This window comes from Sceloporus undulatus, chromosome 6, assembly GCF_019175285.1.
Source record: "Sceloporus undulatus isolate JIND9_A2432 ecotype Alabama chromosome 6, SceUnd_v1.1, whole genome shotgun sequence".
Lineage (NCBI taxonomy): Eukaryota > Metazoa > Chordata > Lepidosauria > Squamata > Phrynosomatidae > Sceloporus > Sceloporus undulatus.
In genome coordinates, this window is record NC_056527.1 from 133,876,800 (window position 1) to 133,901,944 (window position 25,145).

At 43.9% G+C, this 25,145-nt stretch overlaps 1 protein-coding gene across 3 annotated transcripts in view; it reads right to left on the reverse strand.

Moving 5' to 3' along the window:
* Positions 1-1,023: 1,023 nt before the first annotated feature.
* MCAM (melanoma cell adhesion molecule) overlaps positions 1,024-25,145 on the reverse strand; it is a 46,944-nt gene continuing 22,822 nt past the window's right edge. For 2 of the 3 annotated variants that reach the window (XM_042476151.1, XM_042476153.1), the window contains exons 2-16: positions 20,548-20,675; positions 18,266-18,476; positions 17,843-17,913; positions 16,653-16,740; positions 15,453-15,632; positions 14,759-14,886; positions 13,773-13,923; positions 12,164-12,321; positions 11,382-11,523; positions 11,157-11,281; positions 10,076-10,229; positions 9,407-9,439; positions 4,981-5,122; positions 3,690-3,807; positions 1,024-2,677 (exon numbers count right to left, since the gene is read on the reverse strand). In XM_042476151.1, coding sequence (XP_042332085.1) covers positions 2,648-2,677; positions 3,690-3,807; positions 4,981-5,122; positions 9,407-9,439; positions 10,076-10,229; positions 11,157-11,281; positions 11,382-11,523; positions 12,164-12,321; positions 13,773-13,923; positions 14,759-14,886; positions 15,453-15,632; positions 16,653-16,740; positions 17,843-17,913; positions 18,266-18,476; positions 20,548-20,675 — 1,859 coding nt within the window. In that variant the 3' untranslated portion in view covers positions 1,024-2,647. Of the gene's footprint in view, positions 2,678-3,689; positions 3,808-4,980; positions 5,123-9,406; positions 9,440-10,075; positions 10,230-11,156; positions 11,282-11,381; positions 11,524-12,163; positions 12,322-13,772; positions 13,924-14,758; positions 14,887-15,452; positions 15,633-16,652; positions 16,741-17,842; positions 17,914-18,265; positions 18,477-20,547; positions 20,676-24,312; positions 24,417-25,145 lie in introns of those variants that run through there. The other variant, XM_042476152.1, reaches the window with a different exon arrangement.

The following is a 25,145-nucleotide window of genomic DNA, read 5'->3' on the forward strand; positions in this document are numbered from 1 at the left end:
GCCCAGATTGAAGAGATGGTTGCCTGGCTGGAGATTACTTTTCCCTCTCGCATTCTCCCACATTCTTCATCATGGGTAGAAAGGAGACTAGACAAGACCATGATGTGACCATGGAGAAAGGGGGAGCAGCTGGATGAGGGAAAATCCCTCCAATCCATTGCCTTGTAACAGCAATGCCCAGGTGAGGGGAGGCGGCAATGGGAGCAAGCCAAGGAAAGTATGACTTCAGGTGCCCCCAGCAGTCCACCCATCATAACCAGTAAGGAGCTTCCATACAAGTTGGCTCTGAGCACTTGTCTCTCAGGAAGCCGTTGCCTCTATGGACTCTGCCACCAGCTATAATAGGCAGAGAGGAGGATGTGTGGTTGTGCAACTCTCCCCAATTCCCAATGCACACAAGTTCCAGAATGCAAAATGGGACACAGTATATGTGCCAGACTGTTCCCACTGCAGATGAATGGAAGGATGTGGAAATCTTGGCTCCCAGGTCTGATGGGCACCACCTTGCTGGCCCTCAAAGGTCTTAGCAGCCTGTGTGGCTGAACTGGAGGTATCTGGAGCTGGAGAACCCATCTGAGCTTGGAAACGAAGGATCAGCCCTCTCTAGTACTTGGCTGTAGGCTCCATTTCAAAGGAAGACAGTGGCAAAACCACCTCTGAGTATTCCTTGCCTAAGCAAACCTTATGAAATTAATGGTGTTGCCATAAGTCGACAGGTGACTTGCAAGCACATTCACACAAGTTCCCTTGAGCTCCCAGTATTAGGAAAAGGACAATATGAGTAAGACTATGCTCCTGCCTCAAATGTCTGCACCTCACCCCAAATCCCCTTGTGAAAGTGACAATGTATGGATTCCAAAGTGTAGGAAATGAACATCATCAAGAAGCATTCAACGTGAATTTCCCAAGGGAAACTAATCACTCCTTTACCATTAAATGTGAGGGATTTAAAAATCACACAGTGCTTTGTTGCAATTCTACTTTCTCCTCTCCCTATTTGTAAAAAGTCAACTTGCAGATTTTTTTTAATTTTATTTTTCATATATATAATATATATAAAAACCCTGCAACTCAAACATTCTTAAATTTACACACACATCATCAACAAAAATATATATAACAAAAGCTTCGTTTTGGATAATTTTCTGGCTTGCAAGGTGAAGCGCAACACTCCCTTCTCTCCCCTTTTTGGTTAACAAGTTTGCCCCTTTTAACCACCAAGAAAACGAGTGTCTAAAGCAAAAAAAATTGTAACTCTTTTTGAGTTGGACACTGTTCACACCTGAAGTCTGGGTGGTAATTGGGACTCCAAACCTCATAGGGAATCATGCTGTACAGAAGCAGGTGGTCTACAATATTTTTCTCTCTGTTGCCCCTTTCAAATCTAGGGACCGGGGAACTGAAGCAGAAGGGTTTGGCTTCAGCCACGTGGCCAGGTTGGCAAAGGAAGCATCCTGACGTTACTGTTTTGGAACAGGCAAGTCTCCACTTGTCCTCAGTGTATTTGCAGAGGCTGCACAATGAAAGAAAAATAGAAGGCATCTGCTTCCACTCCATCTTCTTCCAGTGAAGCTGGATTAGAGGGGCCTTTCTCCTAAGACAGCCAAGTGCGTTGCTTAAGTAATCTATTTTAGGAGCAAGGGGTTGTGGATTTTGTAGGAAGGGGGAGGTATAACGTAAGTTGGCAGATCAAAACACAATGGACTATACAATTTGTACATACCCCTCCCAAAAAGAGCGGGGTGCCTTGTTGCTATCTTAACATCTGAAGTGCTGAGAGCACCTTTCCCTGCACAGAATCATTGTATGACTTGATTTGGAAATTATGCCCCAATGACCTGACCATCCTACCATCCTTCACTTTGTGGTTTCCCATCCATGCTTCAGGTCCAAAGCCTTTTCAGCTGTACATCCTCACGACTTTGTCTGTGATAAATAGAAACAGTTCAGGGAGCAATCTGGCTTTCAATCTTTTCTACAGTTTAGAGCCAGTCTGTAAAAACCAAAGTCGCCTTGAGCTTTTCTCCAATCCTCCCAACGTTGGTTCTTCTGGCTATCATTGTCCTAGGTTTGGACAGACTCTTAATGGAAAAATAGAATTGTTTAACTTTGACCAGTCCTGCTTGGCAAGCGCTTTGTGAGAAAAATGATATGTTTAGAGAAAGATGTTGGGAGAAAAATCTTTCTTTCTCCTAACCAAGAACCGAAACTTCTAACCAAGCCAAGAACTAAAAAAATCAACTGAAGAAGCTTAGTACATGTATGGTACTAATAACATTTGGTGAACTAAGTTAGGAGGAAGATTTCTTCTCCTTTCTCCTAAAACATGACGAATTTAGAACATGTATGGCAGAGAGTGATTTCCCAGCCCAGCAGCTCCTTAATGCGGATGCTTTTAAACAATAACTTTCAAAAACAGTATTTCCTCTTTTTTTCCTCTTTTTGGTCTTCAGGAGAAAAGGAATGCCAGTCTCTTTCAGATAGTCTTTTTGTCCTTCAAAATCCTTAGGACGGACTGTGATGGGTCCTTTGCATTTGGTCATGTGCATTCGTTGGCTGTGAGTTTGGCAATGGGAGCAAGGGGGAAAGGAAGCGTTTGGGAGAAGACAGAAGAAACCCTCCGAAAAAGATGCACGGGTAACACTCCTCAGTTCCTCAGATCGATGTATTTCTCTCCCTTGCAAGAAAAGAAACCCAGTGTGAGGATAGTAAAAAAAAATACTCAACAGCACACACAAAGAAACCCCACCACTCACTCACCATCCCCTTTAAGCAGTGGTCATTCTCAAGTATTTCTGCAGGTTAGTAGTATAGAAAGCAGTCAAGGTAGAGTAGTCATTTGCAAAATGGCTATCTCTAAAAATGATAAGCTTAGCGGCTGAGCAAAGCGCATGCTGACCCATTTCTTACTTTGGGACTAGGTTGCTTCAGCTTGGTCCCAGAGACTGAGCCGAGCCTTTCTTAGGAGGAGATGGGGACAGTCAGCATATGTAAAGCCCCTTTTAACAGCAAGGGAATGAGAAACCAAGGAGGGGAATGTGGTGCATGCATGCAAAGCAGTGTCCAAAGGGAGCCCAGGAAGCTATTTGGTGAGTCAATGGCATGGGGCCTGCTAGGAGACATAGCGCTTTGTGGGGCAATGGCCCTGTATCCCATAGGATGAAGGGCTGTTTGGACAGACAGATGTTCACTGCCATTTGCCTTTTGCAAGAATGGGGCACAGAAACATCAAGAGACCCACTTGTATTATGGGTCAAAGCTAAGAACTAAATGCCCTGTACACTTTGGATATCTGGGCAGCATGAAATGCTGAGCTTTCCCACCTCCCATGGTACCTATTCTTCAGGGGCATTGCAAAGGAAAACCTGAGTGGTCATCAAGGTCTTGGTGGTTAAGGAAAAGGGAGAACTGGAGGTCTCTTATCTGAGACCAGAGATATTTGGGGGGGGAGAAGTAGGGGAGGTGTGACAGTCCAGACTATGGGTATCAAATTGTCACAAACATCAGTCCTGCTTATGGCTTTTTGCATTTGGAATGGATAGAAAGGGTTAGTGAAAATGGGTTTCGATCCCAGGGTTTGGAGAGGGAGAATATTGCATGAAAACACCCCACTGCCACCATCCCGTTCCCCAAAATAAGCTGGATCCTCTTGGGCAAGCCAGTGTCTCACCTCTGCTGGGGGGGCCTACCTGGTCATTTGCTGATCGCTTCTCACCGTTGGTGCCCTGCAGAAGCCCCGCCTCTTCCGGAAGTTTATCTGACTTAACTTCAACTACAATCTCGTCTTTATGCGCTTCAGGCCTTGTGCTAGGGAGAAGGGAGGGCACAAGAGGGTTGAGAGAGCATCCAAACCAGCCTCTTAGGGTGGCAAAGAGGCAGGTGAAGGGAGGGCGAAAAACAGAAGAAGGGGAGAGAATGCAAAAGAAGGACAATTGGGGGGGGGGGGGGGTTTTATCCTCATCCATATTTCCCTTGCTGTCTTCTGAAATGGTAGAGTATGGAGCAGTCCTCTCAAAGCAAAGCTAAACAGTAAACTACAATATTTTTTCATGCTTCCAATGATGCCCCCCCTCCAAGGGATGCCTGAGGCTCAGCTGGGCACTACCTCGGGTTGATAGTTACAATGGGCACAACAGACTGCAGGTAGAGTAAAAAGCAATACAGCCATTGGGAAGTCAAAAGGCTTTCATGGCTGGCATCCATAGTTTTTTGTGGGTTTTTCAAGATATGTGGCAGTGTTCTAGAAGAGCTTTTTCCTGACGTTTCACCAGCATCTGTGGCTGGCAAAACAACGGGGGGGAAACTTCTATAACATGGCCACATAGCCAAAAAACCCACAAAAAACAATACAACCATGTCTCCACTCCTCTGTCTTCTGTTGGGGGCATCTGCCTGATTTTTTTTTTGGGGGGGGGGGATATAACTCATTCAGACAGCTCCCTTAAACTGCCTGAGAACCATTTGCAGCCAGAAGAGAAAGCGCCATGCCTAAATGTGGATTCAACCCACTGTTGTTGAGTCTCTTCCTTTGGACATCTTTAAACAGAGGTTGGATGGCCAGCTGTCACAGAGAGGGATTGGGTTGTATCTTGCTGCATGGCAGAAGAGGATTGGCCTGGATGGGTTTGTTCCAACTCTAGGATTCTGGCCATGCCTTTGCTGGTTTCTATAGATTTCTATGACTCCACTGCACACACCACAGGGAATGTATCCTATCACCTTCAGCTGGTCTTTAGCTGTGCTTTCTCTCAAGCCCTGGTTTCCAAGTGGAGCCATTTCCCTTCACCATGCTGTTGAACCCAAGGTGGCATGCAGTTGGCCCTAGTGGATGGATGGACAGAAGCAACCAAGCCCCCCACCCCAGTCCTCCCATCAGGAGAAGCAAACCGCTTGCTGTGATGAGAAGGGGAAGCGTGGCCTTTGGCGGGTGAATGAGAAGCAATAGAGGAGTGGGAAGGGAAGAGAAGATCAATTACTTACATCTCTTGTTTTCCAGAGCGTCCGCAGGGAAGCTTCCCTTTCTTGTGCAGAAAGTAAAGGACGGCACCCAGGATAGAAATCGCCATGATGCAGATCACCACGGCCACAATGATGACCCCTTTGCTCTCCTGTTTTGTCGGACCTATGGGCATAGAGAAGGAGGGCGGGTGGGTATGTAGACAGATACATAAAGAAAATCATCCACCCAAGCTAGTAAAAACAGCCTTCAATGTTGCTCTGGCTTCCTCCCAATGTTTGGCCAGGGGAACTGAGCCCCGCAGGCTAAAGTTAAATAAATACATTTTAAAAACGGTCCCTGAGCATAGGTGGAAGGCCACAAAGAATTTCTCCAGTGACCTGTATTTTAGTTCATTTATGCGCTGGAGGTTGTTTAGTTGCCGGCTCCAAAACGCTCACACCTGTGCAATCACAATGAGCTCTTCCAGTCCAGATGCCATTGGGAGGAAGAAAGAGAAAGTGTTTCTAAAAACCTTGGAAATTAAGCGCCTACTCAAATGCCAAAGCCACCAGAAGCAGTTGCTTGGGTTGTGGAGCAACAGTAATAGTGTAACACAGGGGTGGATGCAGGCAGCACCCAAGGACCAATTTTTAATTATTATTTTTTTTAAGATGCCTCCAAATGCCCTCTGGATATGGGGGGGACATTTGAGCTGCCATCTCCCCTGGTCACTTTAGGCCCAGGAAAGGCCTTTTTCTGAAACAGAAATGAATCTTGGTCATTCCCTGTTCCTAAAAGAAATATGGCCTCTTCTGGGCCAAAAATGGCTGAGGTGCCTCATAAAATATGGCAAAAAATACTCCCGTTGACACACAAATCATCCAGGGGGCATTTGGGGGCAAACCATATGCAGTTATTTTCTTAGAGTGCAAAAAAGCCACAAAACAGGGAATGCAAATTCAGCTTCTGTTTATTCTGAAGGAGCAAGCACCTAGCCCCCCATGACTCTGGAGTGTCTAGTCCAGGGCTGCTGAATGCTCAGGAGCTGAACAAAATTTGCCAGAGAGGCCACAGCCTTACTGTTTCCTTAGCCTAGCAAAACAAATATTGCAAAATAATAGACGCTTAGGCACAGCTGCTACAGGCCACAATTGTGCCGGTGCACTACAGTGGAGTTGACAGTCTCAACAGGAGGGAAAAGTCTGTGGGTGCCATGGCTGGAGAAACTGGAGTGACTGGGCAGATTTTATCCGCCTTCCCTTGCCAATGCTGCACAACTCGGGGGGGGGGGGGGGAACACTGGCATAATGCACCGACAAGACTCTGGCCATTGTTCTTAATGGCAAGATCAGCATTACCTTGGAGCAAAATAAGGCAATCCTTGCTATCATTTCATACAAAGCCCCAGCTATTGCCTCCCAGTCTGGACTGGTCTGCAATACGCAAACAGGCAGCAAGAGCAAGCATTGATCCAATTGGATGGGAAGACCCTTTGGCAGAGGAGGGCTGCCCCACACCAGTGAGAGCAGCTGTCTTGCAAGTCAAATGGATACCTTTCTCTGGGTTACTCCCAACTGTACCTTCCTCCATCTCTCTGGGAATTTGGTAAGGGGTTGTCTGGTTGTACCCAAACCCTGAAGAGTCATTTCTTGGCGAAGTGGGAGTAGAGAAAACATCTGGAGTGCAGCAGGTGGAGAATGGAGGCAACATTAAGGCTAAGTATGTAGAACGATGGGGCAACTCAGCTTCTGGGACAGTAATGGCTTCCTGTCAACTTAAGCTGCCCTGGGATAGACCAGCAATGGCTCCCTGGGCAGTGATGGCTTTGCAGGTACCTAGGTTGTGTTGGGTCAAACTAAAGGCTTGTCCTACAGTGGCTAGACTGAGGATGTCTGTCTGAAGCCCAGAACCAAGACATGATGGTTAGAGCATCCTCCTATTTTCTCCTCCCATGGTAGCAAGTGAAATTAAGAACCACATAACCTCCAACACTGGAGGAAACATATGGCCATTGTGACTTGTGGCCACTGACAGCACAAGAGCCTTATCCGCCAAGTGAGTGGAAGCTTAAGCGTATTACTTGATCCTTTCTCAGCCCACCAGTCTCCCTCTGTCTCTGGAGTAGCAGATGTCAAAAGCTGGAGGCAACTCCTAGAAATGTTCCTTGTCCAAGTTTTGTGGCATATGCCCCTCTTGCAGGACCTTTATGTGTCCGAAGGCTGAGAGAGGCAACTGAAATCCCATTTTCTAAATTCATCAGTTAATTGACTAAACGGGTGCCCCCGCTCAGTTAATCAGCAGACTTTTCAAAACATTTTAATATGGCAACTATATTATCAGTGGCAGATTAGGTTCTGGATTCAGTTCTTCACAGAGAGCAACCATCAGTACTAAAATAAAAATTACAATGTAGTACCTACATCTATGGAATTTCTATTTCATAAAAATACATAAACAATCACCTTTCAAGGTTCACACCAAGTATTTGCCAGCTCTCCCAACCCTATTCCAAAGTGACCAGCCAGAGGAAACTCTCTAAACATGCACACACACATGCGCAGAGCATTTAAAACAGCAACCTTTCTCAGCTTGGGGCTGGGCTTAAATTTGAGGACCACATTCTAGTAATGGATGGAGCTAAGAGCAAGGCAAAGGCAACAGGCTTAGATGCAATTCTTACCAATGTGGACATTATCTTGCTAGAGATACAAAGCACAGGTTAAGTCTATCCCGACAACTCAACTTTACCTATGTCTAATTAGGAGTAATCTTCAGGCCAACAACAGCATACCAAAGCTCAAGTCAATGCAACAGCTTTCCTAGCTTTAAACAGACTTTTAACCATTATGGTGGGATTATACAAAAGGTCTAATTCATGCAACATCTTATTTTCCCCCAAGGCCACTCCATTGCACAGGCAGAACACAAAAGGTAGTAAGCTTTTCCCACCCATGTTCTCCAGCAACTGGATATTCAGAGACATACTGCCTCTGAATCCTGAAGGTAACACATAGCTATCACAATCTCCAAAAGTGGGAGAGGAAAGGGAGCCAAAAAAAACCCACGATGCAAAGTAAGAGCCACACGGGATTATTTACCACATCTGTTATAGCTTTGCTAGGTGCAAAACAGAGAATGTTTGGGTGCAATCCTTTTTCAAAAGCAAACACATGATCCTGGCTACTTTTGGTTCTTGATGTTTTACTCATACACCGGACAACCAAAAGGCAGGAAGAGCATGCAGGGAGCAAGACCTTCAGTTTGGTGGCAGTCTACCACCTCATCATGGAGGCTGCCCCAGAAGAAGTGAAACTAATACCTGTCTCCAGGCTGCTTCCGGCTCCCCCTTCCTCCGCCCTTCCAGAAGTTGCGTTCTCTGCCAAATTGGGGTGGGGAAACAGGAGGAGAGCAGTCGGCGGAAGTGTTTAGCAGAGAACATTGTGGAAACTGCGGGTGGGCCACACTGTGCAAGTTTTGACTATGACCGCCCTCCCACAGCCCTTTTTGGACTTGGGGCGCTGAGTGTCATTGCCTCTCATCAACATCCCTCATGATGTGATGTTTTATCCTCCTTCCTGAAACTTTGGATGCTGTACGAATCCATGACACTCTATGAGCCAAAGAAATGGCACTGTGCTGGCTTGGCCAAATGGTTTGTTGCCTTCAGCAGTAATAGAAACACAACTTGGATGTTCTGGGCCAAGATGTACAGGAAAAGGTAAGATGGGAAGGGGATCTGCTAAAAACACACTCCCACCTGCCCAGCCAGACTCTAAGTCCTTAAGAGCCAGGAGATGGACAACTGTTAACTCTTCTGCCCTGGCATCTATTATATTTGCAGTGGGGAAGGAAAGAAAGAGGATGATGCTCCTTGTCTGCTTATCTGGAGAGGGGACTCTTGTTCTCATTTGACACCAAATTTGGAGGAAGGGGGTGGGAAGGTATAACCTGACCCATTCTAATGACAAAGAGTGTGTGTATGTGATATTGTGGTTTGACTATTGGACTAGCACTCTGGGAGACTAGAGTTTGAATCCCTGCTCAGCAAAGCATTCTCTCAGCCAAAGAAAAAGGCCCCTGAATAAATTTGGCCAAGAAAACTCTAGGACAGGGTCTCTGTAAGAGTCAACTTGAAGGCACATAACAACGGTACCTGACCCAATCCTCCCCTAGTATATTTTAGTTATTTCTATGTAGTTCCTGCTTTCTTTCCACAACAGAACTCAAAACTGTCATACACTGAGGGGTGTGTGTCCATTTCTGGTGGTTGTCTCAGATACTGATGAGGTGCATCCTTCCTGAGCACTAGAAAGTACATGTCTCATTATGCCCAGAGACAACAATGCCATCCAATACCAATCTGGCTACCTCCTTAACCCAAAAAACTCCTCTCCTCTAGTTAGCACTTGGAATATCAGTCCCATTAATTGAGTGTTTCATAAATAGGAAATGTGTGGAGTAACTTACCAGTCCTGTTATCAGGTTCTGCCACTTCTGGCCCTGAGAGAAAGATAGAGATGGATGAATGGGAAGACTCTGTAGTTTGATTACACCCTAACCTTGACACCCAAAGAAAAGCCTATGATAGGTTCTCGCCTTACAGTCATCATAAGCTGTAAATGATCTGAAGGCCCACCACAACACATTTTTGGCACAGGGGTTTCTGATGGAAAGCTTGGCCAATGAAAGAATAATAGAATCATAGAATTGGAAGAGACCACAAGGGCCATCTAGTCCAACCCTCTGCCATGCAGGAAATCTAAAAGCATCCCCGACACATGGCCATCCAGCCTCTGTTTCAAGACCTCTAAGCAAGGAGACTCCACCACACTTCGAGAGAGTTTGTACCACTGTCGAACAGTCCTTAATGTTGAGGTGGAATCTCTGTTCCTGGAGCTTGCGTCCACTGCTCCAGGTCCTAGTCACTGGAGCAGCAGAAAACAAGCTTGCTCCCTCCTTAATATGACATCTCTTTAAGTATTTAAACAGGGCTATCATATCACCTCAGGCTAAACATCCCCAGGCTGTGATGTCTTGGCAGCCCCCTCCCTCCTCATTTATTATTCCATGTTCTCAGGCCAAAAAAATAATAAATAAATAAATAAATAAATAAATAAATAAATAAATAAAGCTTACTCAGCTCCAGCCTGAATTGATGCTCAGCTCTGCCAATCCTGTTTTCAGCAGTGCAATTGATTCCCGATTCCAGAAGTGCCTTGGTGACGTAGATTGAGAGCACACTCTTGTGCTGGTGATTCTGTGAAACTGTTTCACTCTGCAGGTTTTCGCTCTGCAGGAGGGAAAAGAGAAATCCATACTGTCTTAGAATCACAGAGTTGGAAGAGACCCCTGGGGCCATCCAGTCCAACCTGCCATGCAGGAACTTACAATCAAAACATACCCCGACAGATGACCATCCAGCCTCCCTTTAAAAATCTCCAAAGAAGGAGACTCCATCACTCTCCAAGGCAATGTATTTCACTGTCAAAGAGCTCTTACTGTCAGGAAGTTCCTCCTAAGGTTTAGGTGGAAACTCTTTACTTGTAGTTCAAATCCATTGCTCCATCCTATTCTCTGGAGCAGCAGAAAACAAGCTTCCTCCATCCTCAATAGAACACCCTTTCAAATGTTTAAAAAGGGCTATCATATCACCTCTTAACCTTCTCAAGGGGAAATTCAAAAGGACATAAGCAAAGAAGCCCCGAAAAGAGAACCAACTAGCCATTCTGTAAGTTGTTGTCGCTGTGTGCCTTCATGTTAACTCTGACTGATATCTTAGGTTTTCATGACAAAGTTTATTATTCAAGGTCAGTCTGCTATTGCCTTCCTCTGAAACTCAAGAGAGTGTGAGACTTGGCCAAAGTCAACCTGTGGATTTCCAAAACAGTGCAGGGATTTGAACCCTGGTCTTCCAGAGTTCATGTCCAACACTCAAACCACTATGCCACACTGTAAACGTGATTGTAAATTTATCACTAACACCCACCAAAAAAGGGGGAGCATGTGATGATAGTTCATTTTCAGAGATGCAATGAAAAGAATTGTTAGTACAGAGTGATGACAAGGGTAACAGCCAAACTTATATAGGACTTGTTCAGAAATTATTACACGACTCCTGCAAGGCTGGTTAATGCTGCCGTTATTATTATTTGGAAGCATTTTGGGATTTCCTCCTGGTCCAAAGCTGCATCAGTCCCTGTAAAAGGATACCACTTACTGTTAAGTTTTTTGTGCTCCATGTCACTTTGGTCTTGCTTAAGGAAAATGCGCTGCACGTCAAGTTCAGCAGCTCACCTTCCTTCACAAACAAGAGGTCTTCTAGTTGCGCCAGCTGCGGTATTGCTGTAAGAGGAAGAGGTGGGTGAATGCTAGGGCTGCCCCATTCCCCTGAATGAGAAGGGAAAAGAGGTTGGGAGAGCAGTCCCATCGGTTCAACGCTTACCGTGAACAGCCATGGGAATCGATTTGGAGCGGAAGAGGTCAGGGATGTCCGGCATGGTTACCCGGCAGGTATAATCCCCTGTAGCTGTGTAGGTGACGCTGGTCAAGTTGAGCTGCTCCCCCTTTGCGATCAGCTTCCCTTTCTGGGAAGAAAGGTGAGGATGGGTAAGAAACGGAAAGGAGTAGATGGAACTTCTCAGGAGCAAAGGGGCGGTCAAGAGGAGAGCTGGCAGGATTTAATTCCAACAGCAGCAGCAACAATATTTATTTCACTTATCGTTTTAATGTGTTTTTAGCACTCTGTTTTAATGTACTGTTTTCAAGTGCTTTTATCCTTTAAATGGCATCTTCTGCTTTTAATAACATGTGTTTTAATATCATACTACAGTAGTTTCATTTCATTTTAATGGCCACTTCTGTATGTTTTTAATTGTATTTTTTAAAATTTGTAAGCCACTTTGTGTCCCCTTTTGAGGGGGAAAGCGGGCTATAACTAACTAAATAAAATTTATTTATTTGTTTGTTTATTTGTTTAGAGTATTTATTCTCTGCTCTTTATCCAAAAGGCTCTCAGAGCGGCTTACACATAATGATAACGATAATAGACACAGGATGCCTTGGCCTATCTGTGCTGGAAACAGCTAGCAAAATGGATGCACTCCTGTACTTCAGATGGAGTGGGAATGGTCCTTCCACATACAATGCCCCTTTGTCAGCAGCTCTTGGAGGCCTCTGTTGGAAGTATCCAAAATCACTCAGGAACAGCCTTAAAAGCAAGGATACCTTTTCCCACTGGAACTCCAAAGGCCGGGAACCTGTTGCGCTACAGGTAAGAAACACACTGTCCCCTTCCAAGAGGTGTTTGAGCCGGGTGAGGTCTCTTTCCCACTGGTGTTTGCGCTGCTTTAAGGTGGCGACCGCAATTGTGGGCACATCGAGGTCTAGAGGGAAGAAATGGTGGCAGGGTGAATAAGATCCCATCCCATCACTCCCATCTTTGGGAAGAACTGGTTGCCTCCATGGCCAGAAGGAGGAGTGCCCTACCTGCATTGATATCCCTCCGTAACATCTTCACTCTGAATAACACCAACAAGATATTGACAAAATGCAGGGCTGTGACTAACATTGTCATTTTCTCCCCTCCTGTATGATTTTTAACACCTTTTGCCTGATGAAGAAGCCAGTGGATCTTCAAAAGTTTGCAATGTTTAAATGCAGTTTTGGTTGGTGCAGTAAAGGTATCACTGTTTTGTGAATACTAAAAGTTATTGTACTTTACTGTAGTTCTTGGCAGTTGTCATTTGTGTGCTCACTCACCCAAGAGTCATTTTGTACCTTTGTGCAGATCCTTGAAAATTTCTAGAACTGCATTTTAGCGATAATCTCGCTGCCTCACCTGCATGGTTATGATCAATATGTTTCCACCAATACCTAGTCCCAAGTCCGCCAAAGGGAAGCCTGCAATGGCAGATGAAAAGGAACTGGGTTTCTGCAGGAATACATATCCATGAGGATAAGAGAGCAGGGTTCCCACCAAAATACAACTCCAGAAGCTTCCAGGGATCTCTGTTTATGTGCAGAATGACCCATTTATGTGATTTACAGAAACAAGAAATAATAATAACAAACTGGTTTGAGCCTTACCTAGTATTACTCCATGGTTTGGACTCTTTATTCCCCAAGAATTGGGGAGGGGGGGGGGGAAAGAGACATTCAAAATTATTTTCTCTGCACTTTAGCTTGATTAAAACCTTTCAAGTCAAGTATCTGCCCCAGGAGCAAATGTACTACAGTGGGGCCTCCGCATACGCGGACTTTTTTAAAGTGGCTTTGAGCGTATGTGCTCAAGCCGCTGGGTGCGCGCGGGGCAGAAGGGGTGGCGCATCCCATTCAGTTGAATGGGCGCGCGCGCCTGTTGCGCCGCGCACACCTCCGCGCCGCTGTGCACGAGCCCCATTGTTTACAATGGGGCTCGAGCATAGGCAGAAATCGCCATAAGCGGGGGGATCTGGAACGGATCCCCTGCGTATGGCGAGTTTCCATTGTACATATATATATAAGGTAACTGCTGTGGAGATAAGAAATAAGACACCTTGCGGGTCCTCATGGCAACAGGACTGTGGTCCTTGCAAAATGATGTATTTGCTGGCTGTGTGGCTGGTGACAGTGTGATCCTCAGGGCTACAGTGAATCCGGTCCCAGTAAAAATAACCATTTTTCCTTGAACAGAAGGACCTCATACACATACAATCCCACTATCGTGCAAGGCATATTAGGAACTGCAGTTCTACAACATCTGGAGGGCAAAACATTAGCCATACCCTGAGTTCAGTCAGTGATCCACCAGAAGATATAAGAAAATATATCTGTATCTGCCACAAATGCAACTCACAGTTCACAAACAGGTTCGCGGTAGCATTCAGCTCTCTTAAGATTTGCAAGTCGAAGGCTTTGCACACGTAGATGCCGCTGTCGTTCCTGTTGACGTCGTGAAAGGATAACTTTCCACCCAAAATATCTGGGAGATCCTCTTCATTCCCCTCCTCCAGTGTACAAGAGATAGAAAGGAGGAAAAGATTTGTAATCATCGGGAGCATGAATGCCACCTGCAAGGCTCAAATTCTGCTCTGGTTTAAGTCTCATATCTCATGATTGGTAACATATAACAAACCACAAAGAGTGGAAGGGAGACATTTGCCTGGGATGTTTGGCAGAATTCTGAAAGCTTTTCCTTGAGGACAGAAACACTGTTCTAGATCTTATTTTTAGAACAATATTTAGCGTATGTTGCGAAAGGGTGTGCAACTGTGGAAGAATATGGGGCCACATTAGTTCCTCAGGAGATCTTGGAGGCTGCAACCTCACCCACTTCTGCAAAAATAGTTTTAAAAATGCATCTAAATGCTCTTTAACAGGACAAGGGGGGCATTTTCACATATTTTAGCCTTCCTGGGTCCTATTATGCCTAGAAGAGAGAACATGTGGTTCATGGGCCACAACTTTGCTCATCCCTACCCTAAAAGCCACATCTTTTTGTGGCTTCAACTGCACATACACACCCCGAATCCTCCTTTTGTTGCCAAAAGAAAAGTATGGATTGCTTCTTTTGGAAGCCCCCAAACCAGCAATTCACTTTTTAAATAGGTTACAAGCTTCCGCTGCACTGTTTGACATTAGAAAATGCTCATTACTAAAACCCAGATGAAAATTTCCTAACCACTTTTGGGGTTTTGAGGGGCACTCTCTGCCACTTCCAAGGGTCCAAGAAGCAGAAAACAGAAAACTGTAGGCGAGAGATTGCTTTGCCATCCCTGAATGTGTTTCCAGCTTCCACAATTTCTTCTGCCTAATGCAACCTCTGATGCCCCACATGCTCACTTTAATTTTGGTGAAGGTGTACTCAGGTGCTGGGTTGCCATCAGCTTCGCAACGTAGCGTCACGTTGTCTCCTTCCTTCACCATCGGGCTCTGTGTGTCTATCACAAGACTGATGTTCTCTGAGGGGTCTGTGGAGCAAACAGAAACTCTGTTAGTTTTGCCTCACCCCCATCCCTCCACAAAAACCAGGGCTGATCTTTGGCACTAGATCTTTCTTCTCTCCTTTTCTTAGAATTGTTAACAGATAGAAGGGACCACAGAGGCCATCTTTTACAAGCCCCTGCCATGCATTCCGGAAAGATGCCCATTCAAGCTCTCAACCTTGAAAGATGGAGATGAAGAATTCCATTGATGAACACCATTTAAACGTTTTAAAGTTCTTCCTAATGTTTAGGTGGAATCTTTTTGCATACTGACTTTCTAGACTAACACGGCTAAGTCTTTGAACATACGCATGGTATAATATAAGAATACTGCACTGCTATATATAGATGCTTATGTCTTTGAATATAAGCATGTTACACTATTATAACCCACTCATCTTATGGTCTTTGGAAGAGGCTGGTGTCTCACTTTTTGTCTACATACACCTCCCCTAGCAGTCCTTTTCTCTGTTAGCTCCCCATCTGGACCTCCTGACTCAAACCAAATGCATAACTGCCACCTCTCCTTCCCTTTCATGTCCCAGACTTACAGTGAACATTGATTTGGAAGCTTTCAGACTTGGAAGTCTTATTAATCCCTGCCAGGCTGTAATTCACTTGGCAGTGGAAGTGAGCCTTGCGGTCTTCTTTGGTCACTTGTGCCAAAAGGGTGCTCTGGACAGTGATCAATCCACTGCTTTCCTTGATGTGCGCAATGCGGATGTCAATGTCTAATGGGGAGAAAGCATGAGAGAGAGAGAGAGAGAGAGAGAGAGGATATCTGTATATGATTGATTCCAGGAAGAAACAAACACTGCATCTTGTGAAAGCCCCTCCGCCCCCTGAAAAAAGTGCCAAACGTAAGACTTCTCAAAAAATCACCTAGTTCTCGTGCTGTTGTTGCATGCCTCCTTGCCATTTCCACAACTCTACGGTGGACCTGGTGAGCCAGTGCTACAAAGCAGTTTATGTGTTAGGACTACAACTCTGGAGGCTAGGGTTTGATTCCCCGCTCGGCCATGAAACCCACTGCGTAACCTTGGGCAAGCCACATGCTCTCAGCCTCAGGGGATTGCAATGGCAAACCTCCTCTCAACAAATCTTGCCAAGAAAGCCCCATGAAAGGGTTGCTGCAAGTTGCAATTGACTTGCAGGCACACAACAACAACAAAGTGAACATATCACGGGCTTTCCTTGGCAGAATTTATTCAGAAGGCAATTGTGTTAGCCTTCCTCTGAGACTTATTAACTTATGGATGAGTGGGGATTCGAATCCTAGTTTCCCTGTGTTCTAATCCAAAACTCAAATCACTGTACCACACTGGTTCTTGTTAAGGTTCACGGCATCCAAATGTGTAGTTTCCAATTTACAAACCCAATGCTCCCCTGCCTCCCAGGACTGCAAACTCAATGTATGGGTTTTGAGTTCACTCATGAGTTCTTTTTTAATTATTGCACTAAGAGCTCCTTGATAGCTCCTTGTACAACCGCCTTCTCCAGACTATGCATTGGGAGTTGGAAGGCATCTCCACTACTGCCACCCAAATGATCACTTGGATGGCCACCACAAATGGCAGGTATGGTGCTTGAATGCCCTTGTTATACAGCAGTGGTTCCCAAACTTTAGTCCTCCAGATATTTTGGACTTCTGCTCCCAGGACTGTTGATGAAGCTGGCTAGGGCTTATGGGAGTTGAAGTCCAAAACACCTGGAGGACCAAAGTTTGGGAACCATTGCTAATAGAGGCTTACCTTGTCCATTTTCTGTCAGATGTTCTTCATCCTTGTACCATGTGATGGTTGAGGCTGGGAAGCCATTACGGCTGATACACTTTGCAATCTGAGAATTAGACCAACAAACTCAAGACACGGCATAAACTTAGGGGTTTACAGTCTCACTATTAACATAATAGTCTGGGATTCAAATTCCAATATGAAGGGTTTGCAGGTATCTCAAGGAATAGCATTCCCACAAATGTGCAACCGGTCATTCTCATGTGAACTGTTCTATCCTATTATCTATATAGTTTGCACAGTTCATGCTTGATAATTCATCCAATAAAAATTCCAGGATTTTCACTGGTAAAATTAGTAATGCACATTTCATTAAAAAAATATGCACTTTTTATTGAAAGATTTCAAAAAGCAATAGTTAAGCCTGATATTTTGGCAATGCTGCCTGTTGTTATTGTTAGGTTTTTCAAAAACTTTCCAACAGTTTTTGGCCTTTTAACTGCGACTGTTAATATTTATAACTGGGAGCTGGGATTTAGCTTTAGGTTCTGCCACTGATGAGTATAATGTTAAGGTAGTTTAGTTAAGTGTAGTTAGGTATAATAATAATATTTATTTCTTATCCGCCTCTCCCTATGGACCAAGGCATGGAAGAGACACACCACATCAGTTGAAAACACATCAGTCAAAATACATGTCAGTTTAAAAGGACACGCATACAATTTAAAAGGCCAAGATATACGCATATTAAAACAATCCACGTTTAAAATTCACCATTTAAAACTCACAGTTTAAAAGCCATCTGGGTAAGTCTGCTGGAAGAGACTGGTCTTTAATGTTATTTTGAATTCTTACAGCATATTCAGTGGCCGAATATCTTCACTCCATATTCTCGAGGCGGCTGAAGAAAACATCCTCTGGGTGACAGTTGCCAACTAGTCCTGGCTAACCATCCAAGCCATGTAGGGCATTCAAGGTAATAATCAACACTTTGTACCTAGCCTGGAAACTATCTATGGTTCCTCTTCTTGACCCTTTGAACCATCTATGGTTCTATGAACTATGGTGGTCTTTGAACCATCATAGCTATGAGGTCCACATCTCGTTCTCAGCCTGACAATCCTATGCTAGATATACACATAGCCTTGCGAGGCCCTAATGCTGATGCCACAACACGCAGCCATACAAGCAACTGGCACAGCTCTTACCTCGTAATTCTCGGAATCGGATGCCATAATGCCTCCATCTGTCTTCTGGATCACAGGAGTTTCTGGAGCTTCTGGAATTGGAAAATAGCAAGGCCAGGGTTAGGGGTGAAGCAGAAAAGGAGAAGACAACCATAAGTTGGACTGCACTGGTGGTAAACGTCTCCTTCTGTGGCAGTAAGCTCTTCAGCCAAAATTCCCCTCCGTAAGTTTACGGTACTTAAATTTGTGGGAAACAGAACCAGGAGCACTTTTGCAGCTTCTATATTCAGCTGCCTTGGATCCCATCTCAGGAGAAAGGCAAGATATAAATTCAAGAAAGAAACCAACAAACAAGGGGCTGCTCAGAAATCATCTTAAAGTCTTCAAGGACTGAGAAGTGTAGTTGGGGAGGGTGAACATGATGGCGGCTTCAATACTACTCACTGGAGACGCGCAGCTCCGTCCGATTCTCGCCGGTGCCCAAGCTGCCTAATCCCACCTGGCACACATAAACCTTGGCATCCTGCAAGACCACGTCGCTGATTTTGAGGGAAAAATTGGGGGTGATGCTCAACCGATCCTTGAATTTAGGGTCCTTGTTTTGCTCCGCATCTTGGATCATGGAGATGATCAGCGTCCGTGCGTTTTTCTCCATCTGGGATACCAGGAAACAAACAAAAAAAGATAGCAAATATGGTGACACAACAAGGGCCAGAGCAGGGATAGGCAAATAAATCGGCCAGATCTCTGGCCTCTGTCTGGATCTGCCAACTTCAGCCATAGATGCCAACTCAGCGTCAACGGAGATATTCAGCACCCATATCACAAGAACTGGATGGACTCGGCTTTTAACACTCTGATGTTTTTATAGACGCTAATTCATATCCTACATTTTATATTATGCATGAGTTTGGTCCATGTGATAATAACAAAAGTGGTATTAAACTTTATGCATACATATTTTAAGAATCCATACAAATATTATCTTTGTTTTTATCATCGTGGTGTTTTTTAACAATTAATATATTTATAAATGTATGTATTACGTGTCATCAAGCGTATGCTTTATAGAGCTGTTTTAATATGCTTATGCATTTAATGTATCACTTAACGGTCTGTGGAGTGTAATAAAAGGCTATTATTGCTGCAAAAAGAACTTGAGGGCAGAGAGAAGGGTTTGATCAGAACTAGGAAACGTAGCCTTTTTTGGACTAGAACTCCCAGAATCCCCCACCAACATGTTGGGATTCTGGGAGTTGTGATCCAAAAAAACCCACAATGTTTCTTACCTCTGACTTGGGTGTCTTTTTCCAACCATCAAAGAAGTCTAGATTCCTTAAAGGCTGTAATTCCATTCCCTCCGCTAAGGATTAAGTCTGACTTGACAAGACTTGCCTCTACGTAGACAGGCACACGCTTGTACTGTTAATATTATGTCTGTTGTGATTGTTATAGGTTACCCTGAGCCATCTGTTCTGGAAAATGCAGTTAATATATGTTGCATTTTAAGTAATTTTCCTTAACTATTGACACACACACACTTTCCATATATATATATGGAGTGCATGTAAGTCAACAGTTAAGGAAAAATACTTAAAATGCAACATATGTATGTATGCATGTATATACATTAAATAAGTAATTTAAGTAATTTTCTTTAACTACTGACACACACACACACACACACACTCACACACCTTCCTGAATCTTCGTTTGCGAAGCAAAGCCATAATATATATATATATATATATGGTGTGTGTGTGCGCGTCAATAGTTCAGGAAAATTACTTAAAATGCAACATATATATGTATATAAATTAAAATTCCATATATATATGGAGAGAGAAAGAGAGAGTCAATAGTTTAGGAACATTACTTAAAATGCAACATATAGTTAACGCATTCAATGAGTACCACTGAGTCTTTGAAGTGGATGGACCACCTACAATTTTCTGCATTCCCGCAAACCAACATTTGCTTTAATGGGATTTCTTTAAAGCAAAACTGAGCTGCAACAAGGTGTTTTTCCCCCTTCCAGAGTGACTGTTAAGGCAATGGGTTGCCACGTGGAGGCAGTATTAGACTTTCTCAGCCAGAAACATGTATTAACACTGGCTAAGTCCTGATTCAGTTAATTCAGGTTTATAAAAAACAAATATTAGTTCTAATAATCTTTTAAAAACAAAATATTAAAGCAAAACAACATTCTTCAGTGCTGAAGTATCATAACTTTTTAGCACATTGCCATCTAGTACTCACAGAACAATTTGCAACCTTTGAAATTATTCTGATACTATAGACATATATATATATATATATATATATATATATATATCTATATATAAATTATACAGGAACCAATGGCTGTGACTGATTCCATCATTTTCATGGACACAAATAGCACATGAAATGCCAACAGAGAACCTTCCTAGATCTAATCTGCACTGCAGGGATAATGCAGTTTGACACCGCTTTAACTGCCATGGCTCAATGCTATGGAAATCTGGGATTTGTGAGATCTTTAGCCTTCCCTGTCAGAGAGCTCAATCTACAAGCCCTAGAGTTCCATAGTATGGAGCCACGGCAGTTAAAGTGGTGTCAAACTGCATTATTTCTGCAGTGCAGATGCTACCAAAGACAGCAGAAGGAATCAAGCCCTGCTAAAATGGGTCTTTTCTGTCTTTTTAACTGAGTAACAAACCCCCAAACCCCCATTTCCAACTCACCGAGTACCAGTGGATGTAAAAGTAGCTGCTGTTTTCTGGGGCGGAGAAACGGCATTTGATGATCGCGGTTTTCCCAATCTCTGCCTCCACCACGTCCGGGGTAAAGACGTCCACTTTCCCATGGGCTCCTAAAACAGACACACATGGCAGAGGTGAGGAGAAGCAGCAAGGCCAGTGATCTGGTTTTCAAGAAAGGTACCTATCCTATTGTGAGCCACCGAGTCTCAGTTTTGGGGAACGGGTGGGATAATAATAATAATAATAATAATAATAATAATAATAATACCTTCTTTCTTACTTTCCCACCCATGCCCTGTGAATATTCTCCTTATCAGGTGAGTGAAAGGTGAAAAGGAGGAAGCAAAATCTTAAATTCTTGTAAAATAGACCAGTGATCTGTTGAACAAATCCATTTAATCGATCATTCCAATTTCTCGAATTCTCCCCTAATAATCACTGGTGGGATATATGTGTGTGTGTATGTGCACGCGCGCACGCATATTAGGATATATATATATATATATATATGGCTTTTCTTCGCAAATGAAGATTCAGGAATATATATATATATATATATATATATATATATATATATATATATATATATATGAGAACCAATAGCTGTGACTGATACCATCATTTCGTGGACTCAGATAGCCCATATATGCATATGCCTATATAAATGTTTGTCATTATACAGACAAATATATAAGTGACTTGTAGTAGTCAGCAAAGGTTTCCGATTCCCAGTGGTTGAATATTAGCAATACAGGTTTAGTCTCTCTTCTCTGGAACTCCAAAATCCAACACTGTCCACATGGGAGGCTGAGGCAATGACACTTTTGCTTTCATGTACTTAAAACTTTCCTACACAAAATTATTGAAAATATAGCATAACATTACCATCAGGCTATGTGTATAATAAGGTGTATATTAGTGATTCCCAAACTTTTGTCCTCCAGATGTTTTGGACTCCAGCTCCCAGAATTCCTGACAGTTGATCAAGCTGGCTGGGGCTTCTGGGAGTTGAAGTCCAAAACACCTGGAGAACCAATGCTTGGGAACCACTGGCGTATATGAAACATACATGAGATTTGTGGTTAGACTTAGGTCCCATCTCCAAGATATCTCATTATGTACATATATGAAAATACAAGTATAGTCGCCCCTCTGTTCTCGCGGATTTGAGGTCCGCAGTCTTGAATATTTTCAATGGGATGTGCCACCGCGGCACACACCCCACATGCGGTCATGCTCCCCATTCATGCCTATGGGACTTGAATATTGGAGTCTCGTTTTTTTCCAGGGAAAGGGGGCTAGAACAGATCCCCCATGAAAATGGAGGGCTGACTGTATTCCAAAAAAACCCCCCAAATCCCAAACACCTCTGGTCCTCAGCATTTCAGATAAGGGAGACTCAACCTGTCCTCCTATACTATATCTTCCACATCTCTATGGGCGGAAGAACCTCATGCAACCCCAAAACTGGATTCCACTTTTTTCCCCGATGAATCGTTGTGTGTGTAAAAACATGCCTTCTCACTTGCTTTTTCCATGTGGCATAAATACAGCCAGAGCTGTGTGAAAGCCTTTCCTATTAGCAATGAGTCACTTAATTGGCTTCATCCCAAAATTTGGCCCCGAGTTTCTATTCTTTTTTTGGGGAGGGTGGCAGGAACAGATAGCAGCTGTGCTTCCTTCAAGATGCACAGAAACCCCATGAAGGGGCTGCTGTTCCCATCAATCACAAGAGGAGGATATTGGCTGCAGCCATTGAACTGACTTCCCAGATGCTGTTTGCAAAAGAACAGGTGGGCAGCCAGGGATTAGGCATGGAGTACAAGGGATGAATTATTCAATAAAGGCAATGGGCAAACCTCCCAGACCTCTCCAATTACCCCCTTTTCTCCTTGTCCTTCCCCTTGCCCCAGTCTCCTGTCCCTGCCATTCTTCACATCACAACTGTTCAGGGAACAGTGCCGAGATCCTACTCAATGGTTGCACATCTTCAATTGACATCACCATAGCCAGGCTGGAGTTGTACTCAGTTGCATCACTGTGTGTCCACACTCAACACTCTGGAAATTGGGGTTCGATCAGCATTACACAACAAGCAATGTTGTCCATTGTGTGATCAAAGTCATAGCCATTTTGCTCTGTTTCAGTATTATAGGTTGAGTCTCTGTTACCTGGAATTCCAAAATATTCCAAAATCCAAAACTTTTTTTCGTGGGTAGCTGAGATAGCGACACGCCAGCATGCACAAACTTTGCTTCATGCACAAAATTATTAAAAATACTATATACAATGACCTTCAGACTGTGTAGAAGTCCATATGAAATATAAATGAATTTTGTGTTCAGACGTAAGTTACATCTCCAAGAAACCTCATTATCTCAGTCTTATTTTTTATATTTTATTACCAATTTACTGGGGGCAATGCATTGCAACTTAACTCTCCCATTTTAACTATGTTTGAACGTGGAATTGGATTGTTTTATGGCTGTATGCAAAAGCTTGGTCGACGAATGTAGAATTAACCTGAAATTTCAGCAGTGAATTATTCATTTTTAAATAGCATTTTTAACAATTTTGTGCATGAAACAAAGTTTGTGCACACTGAGCCATCAGAAAGGAAAAGCATCACTTTCCCAGCCACCCACGAAGAAAGGTTTGGTTTTGGGATATTTTGGAATTCGTGACAACAGAGACTCAACTTATAATACTGAAACAGACTAACATGGCTATGACTTTGATCATGCAATGGGCAGCAACGTCTCATCCTTGCCTGTTGTGTAATGCTGACCTTCCTTGCACAACTCTGAGCATCCCACCATTACACAACCTCCTAGAAAGTGTAACCAAAGGTATTTACGCCAATTAAGTCAGCAAAAGGACTGCAGCCAATGTCACAGCTCTCCTTAGGAGGATGCCAGACTTGAGCTGAATAAGCTGTCTGGAGGGCATGACATTTTTGGTGAACATCTGCTGGGGCTTGAGATGTCCAGACAGAATCATCAAAGGAAGCCTGGATGGACATGGCATTACATGTGCATTGAGCTGGTGGTATTAGACACCCTCCTCTTTACCCTAAGAGATAATCCTGTGTTACTTCTGGTGATATGATTTGATTTATCTACACTCAGTAGATTACTGAGGATTGGAGTAAGAAGACCTGTGCTGTTTCTGCCTAAGATGGAGGTAATGTTTCTCGAGACAGGCATCATGGAGAGCATGGCAGCAAAGGAATGAAGATTCCTTATCTCATCCATACCAAGGAATCATCTTAAGCTCATAGAAGCATAGCACTGTGGAGCTGAAAGGAATCACATCTAGTTCAACCCTTTGCAAAAAATGCAGACATCCACTGGTAGCTGCCTACCTACCAAGACACACAATGAGCAACTCTAGGAAGCTGACCTAAGGCGATCACACAGAGACCAAGAAAAAATTGATGGGTGTGTATGTGTGTCATGTCATCTGAGCACATCCAAGCTGCAAAACAACACTTGCTACTAATAGCTCACAAGCTTTTTACATTCTCTGCTTCCGTATCACAAAGGCAGAGACCAAAAGCCAAGCTCACTTAAGTGGCTGGGTTGAAACAAGCTATTATCGGCAACCCCCCCAAAAAACAAAGCATGCTGAATTGACAGTCCAGGTGCTCCCTGCCCCCTCCCATAACCCACCCCATCCCCTGCAGCCCCCTTCTATATATCCTCAAAACATCTCTAAGGAGTAACAGAGGAATGAACGGAAGCTCACAGGTAAGCCGGCGGTTGGGCTTCTTCCTGGCTTAGAGTAAGTAATGGAGTCTTTGGCTGGACTCCAGAAAAGAAGTAATGGGTTTCAATTGATCCGGCACTAAGATTCGGCTCCATGGACCAGAGGCCAAAATGTGGATGGATAAAACATACTGCAGCATTTAAAAAAGGATAAGCAGGTCGAGCCCAGAAGAAGGCCACTGCCCTGTCTATGGTCTCCTCCATTTCAATCTGCAGAGAAAAGATGCACAGATGAAATATGGACCAAAACCCTGTTGGGTGGTTAATATGCAACCTATACTTATGCATTCATAACTATTGCCAGTGTGGCATAGTATTTAAGTGTTGGACGGCGACTCTGGAGACCAGGGTTCAATTCCTTGCTCGACCATGAAACCCACTGGGTGACCTTGGGCAAGTCACACTCTCTCAGCCACAAAGGAAGGCAATAGCAAAGCTCCTCTGAGCAAATCTTGCCAAGAAAACTCCCTGATAGGGTCACCGTAAGTTGGAAATGACTTGAAGGCACACAAGAACAACAACAACAAAGGCCATATGGGATCCTGCTGAGTGTTCCTGAAGGACACTTGCCTCTCTTCCCCAAGGTTATAGGGCTGGAAGGAGGACTATCCTGATAGGATAAAGTCTGTCTTTTCTTGCTGTATCAGCTGAAGAGGGAGAGCTCACTTCAAAGTATTCATTGCAGATTTGATTAAATGGAAAAAAGGATGAAAGTGGCAGCATGTCAAGAGAGCAGTGTGCAGTACAGAGAACTGGCACCACACACTTTGGACTGGCACCATCTACTAAAGCATCTTTATTTAAACATTTCCA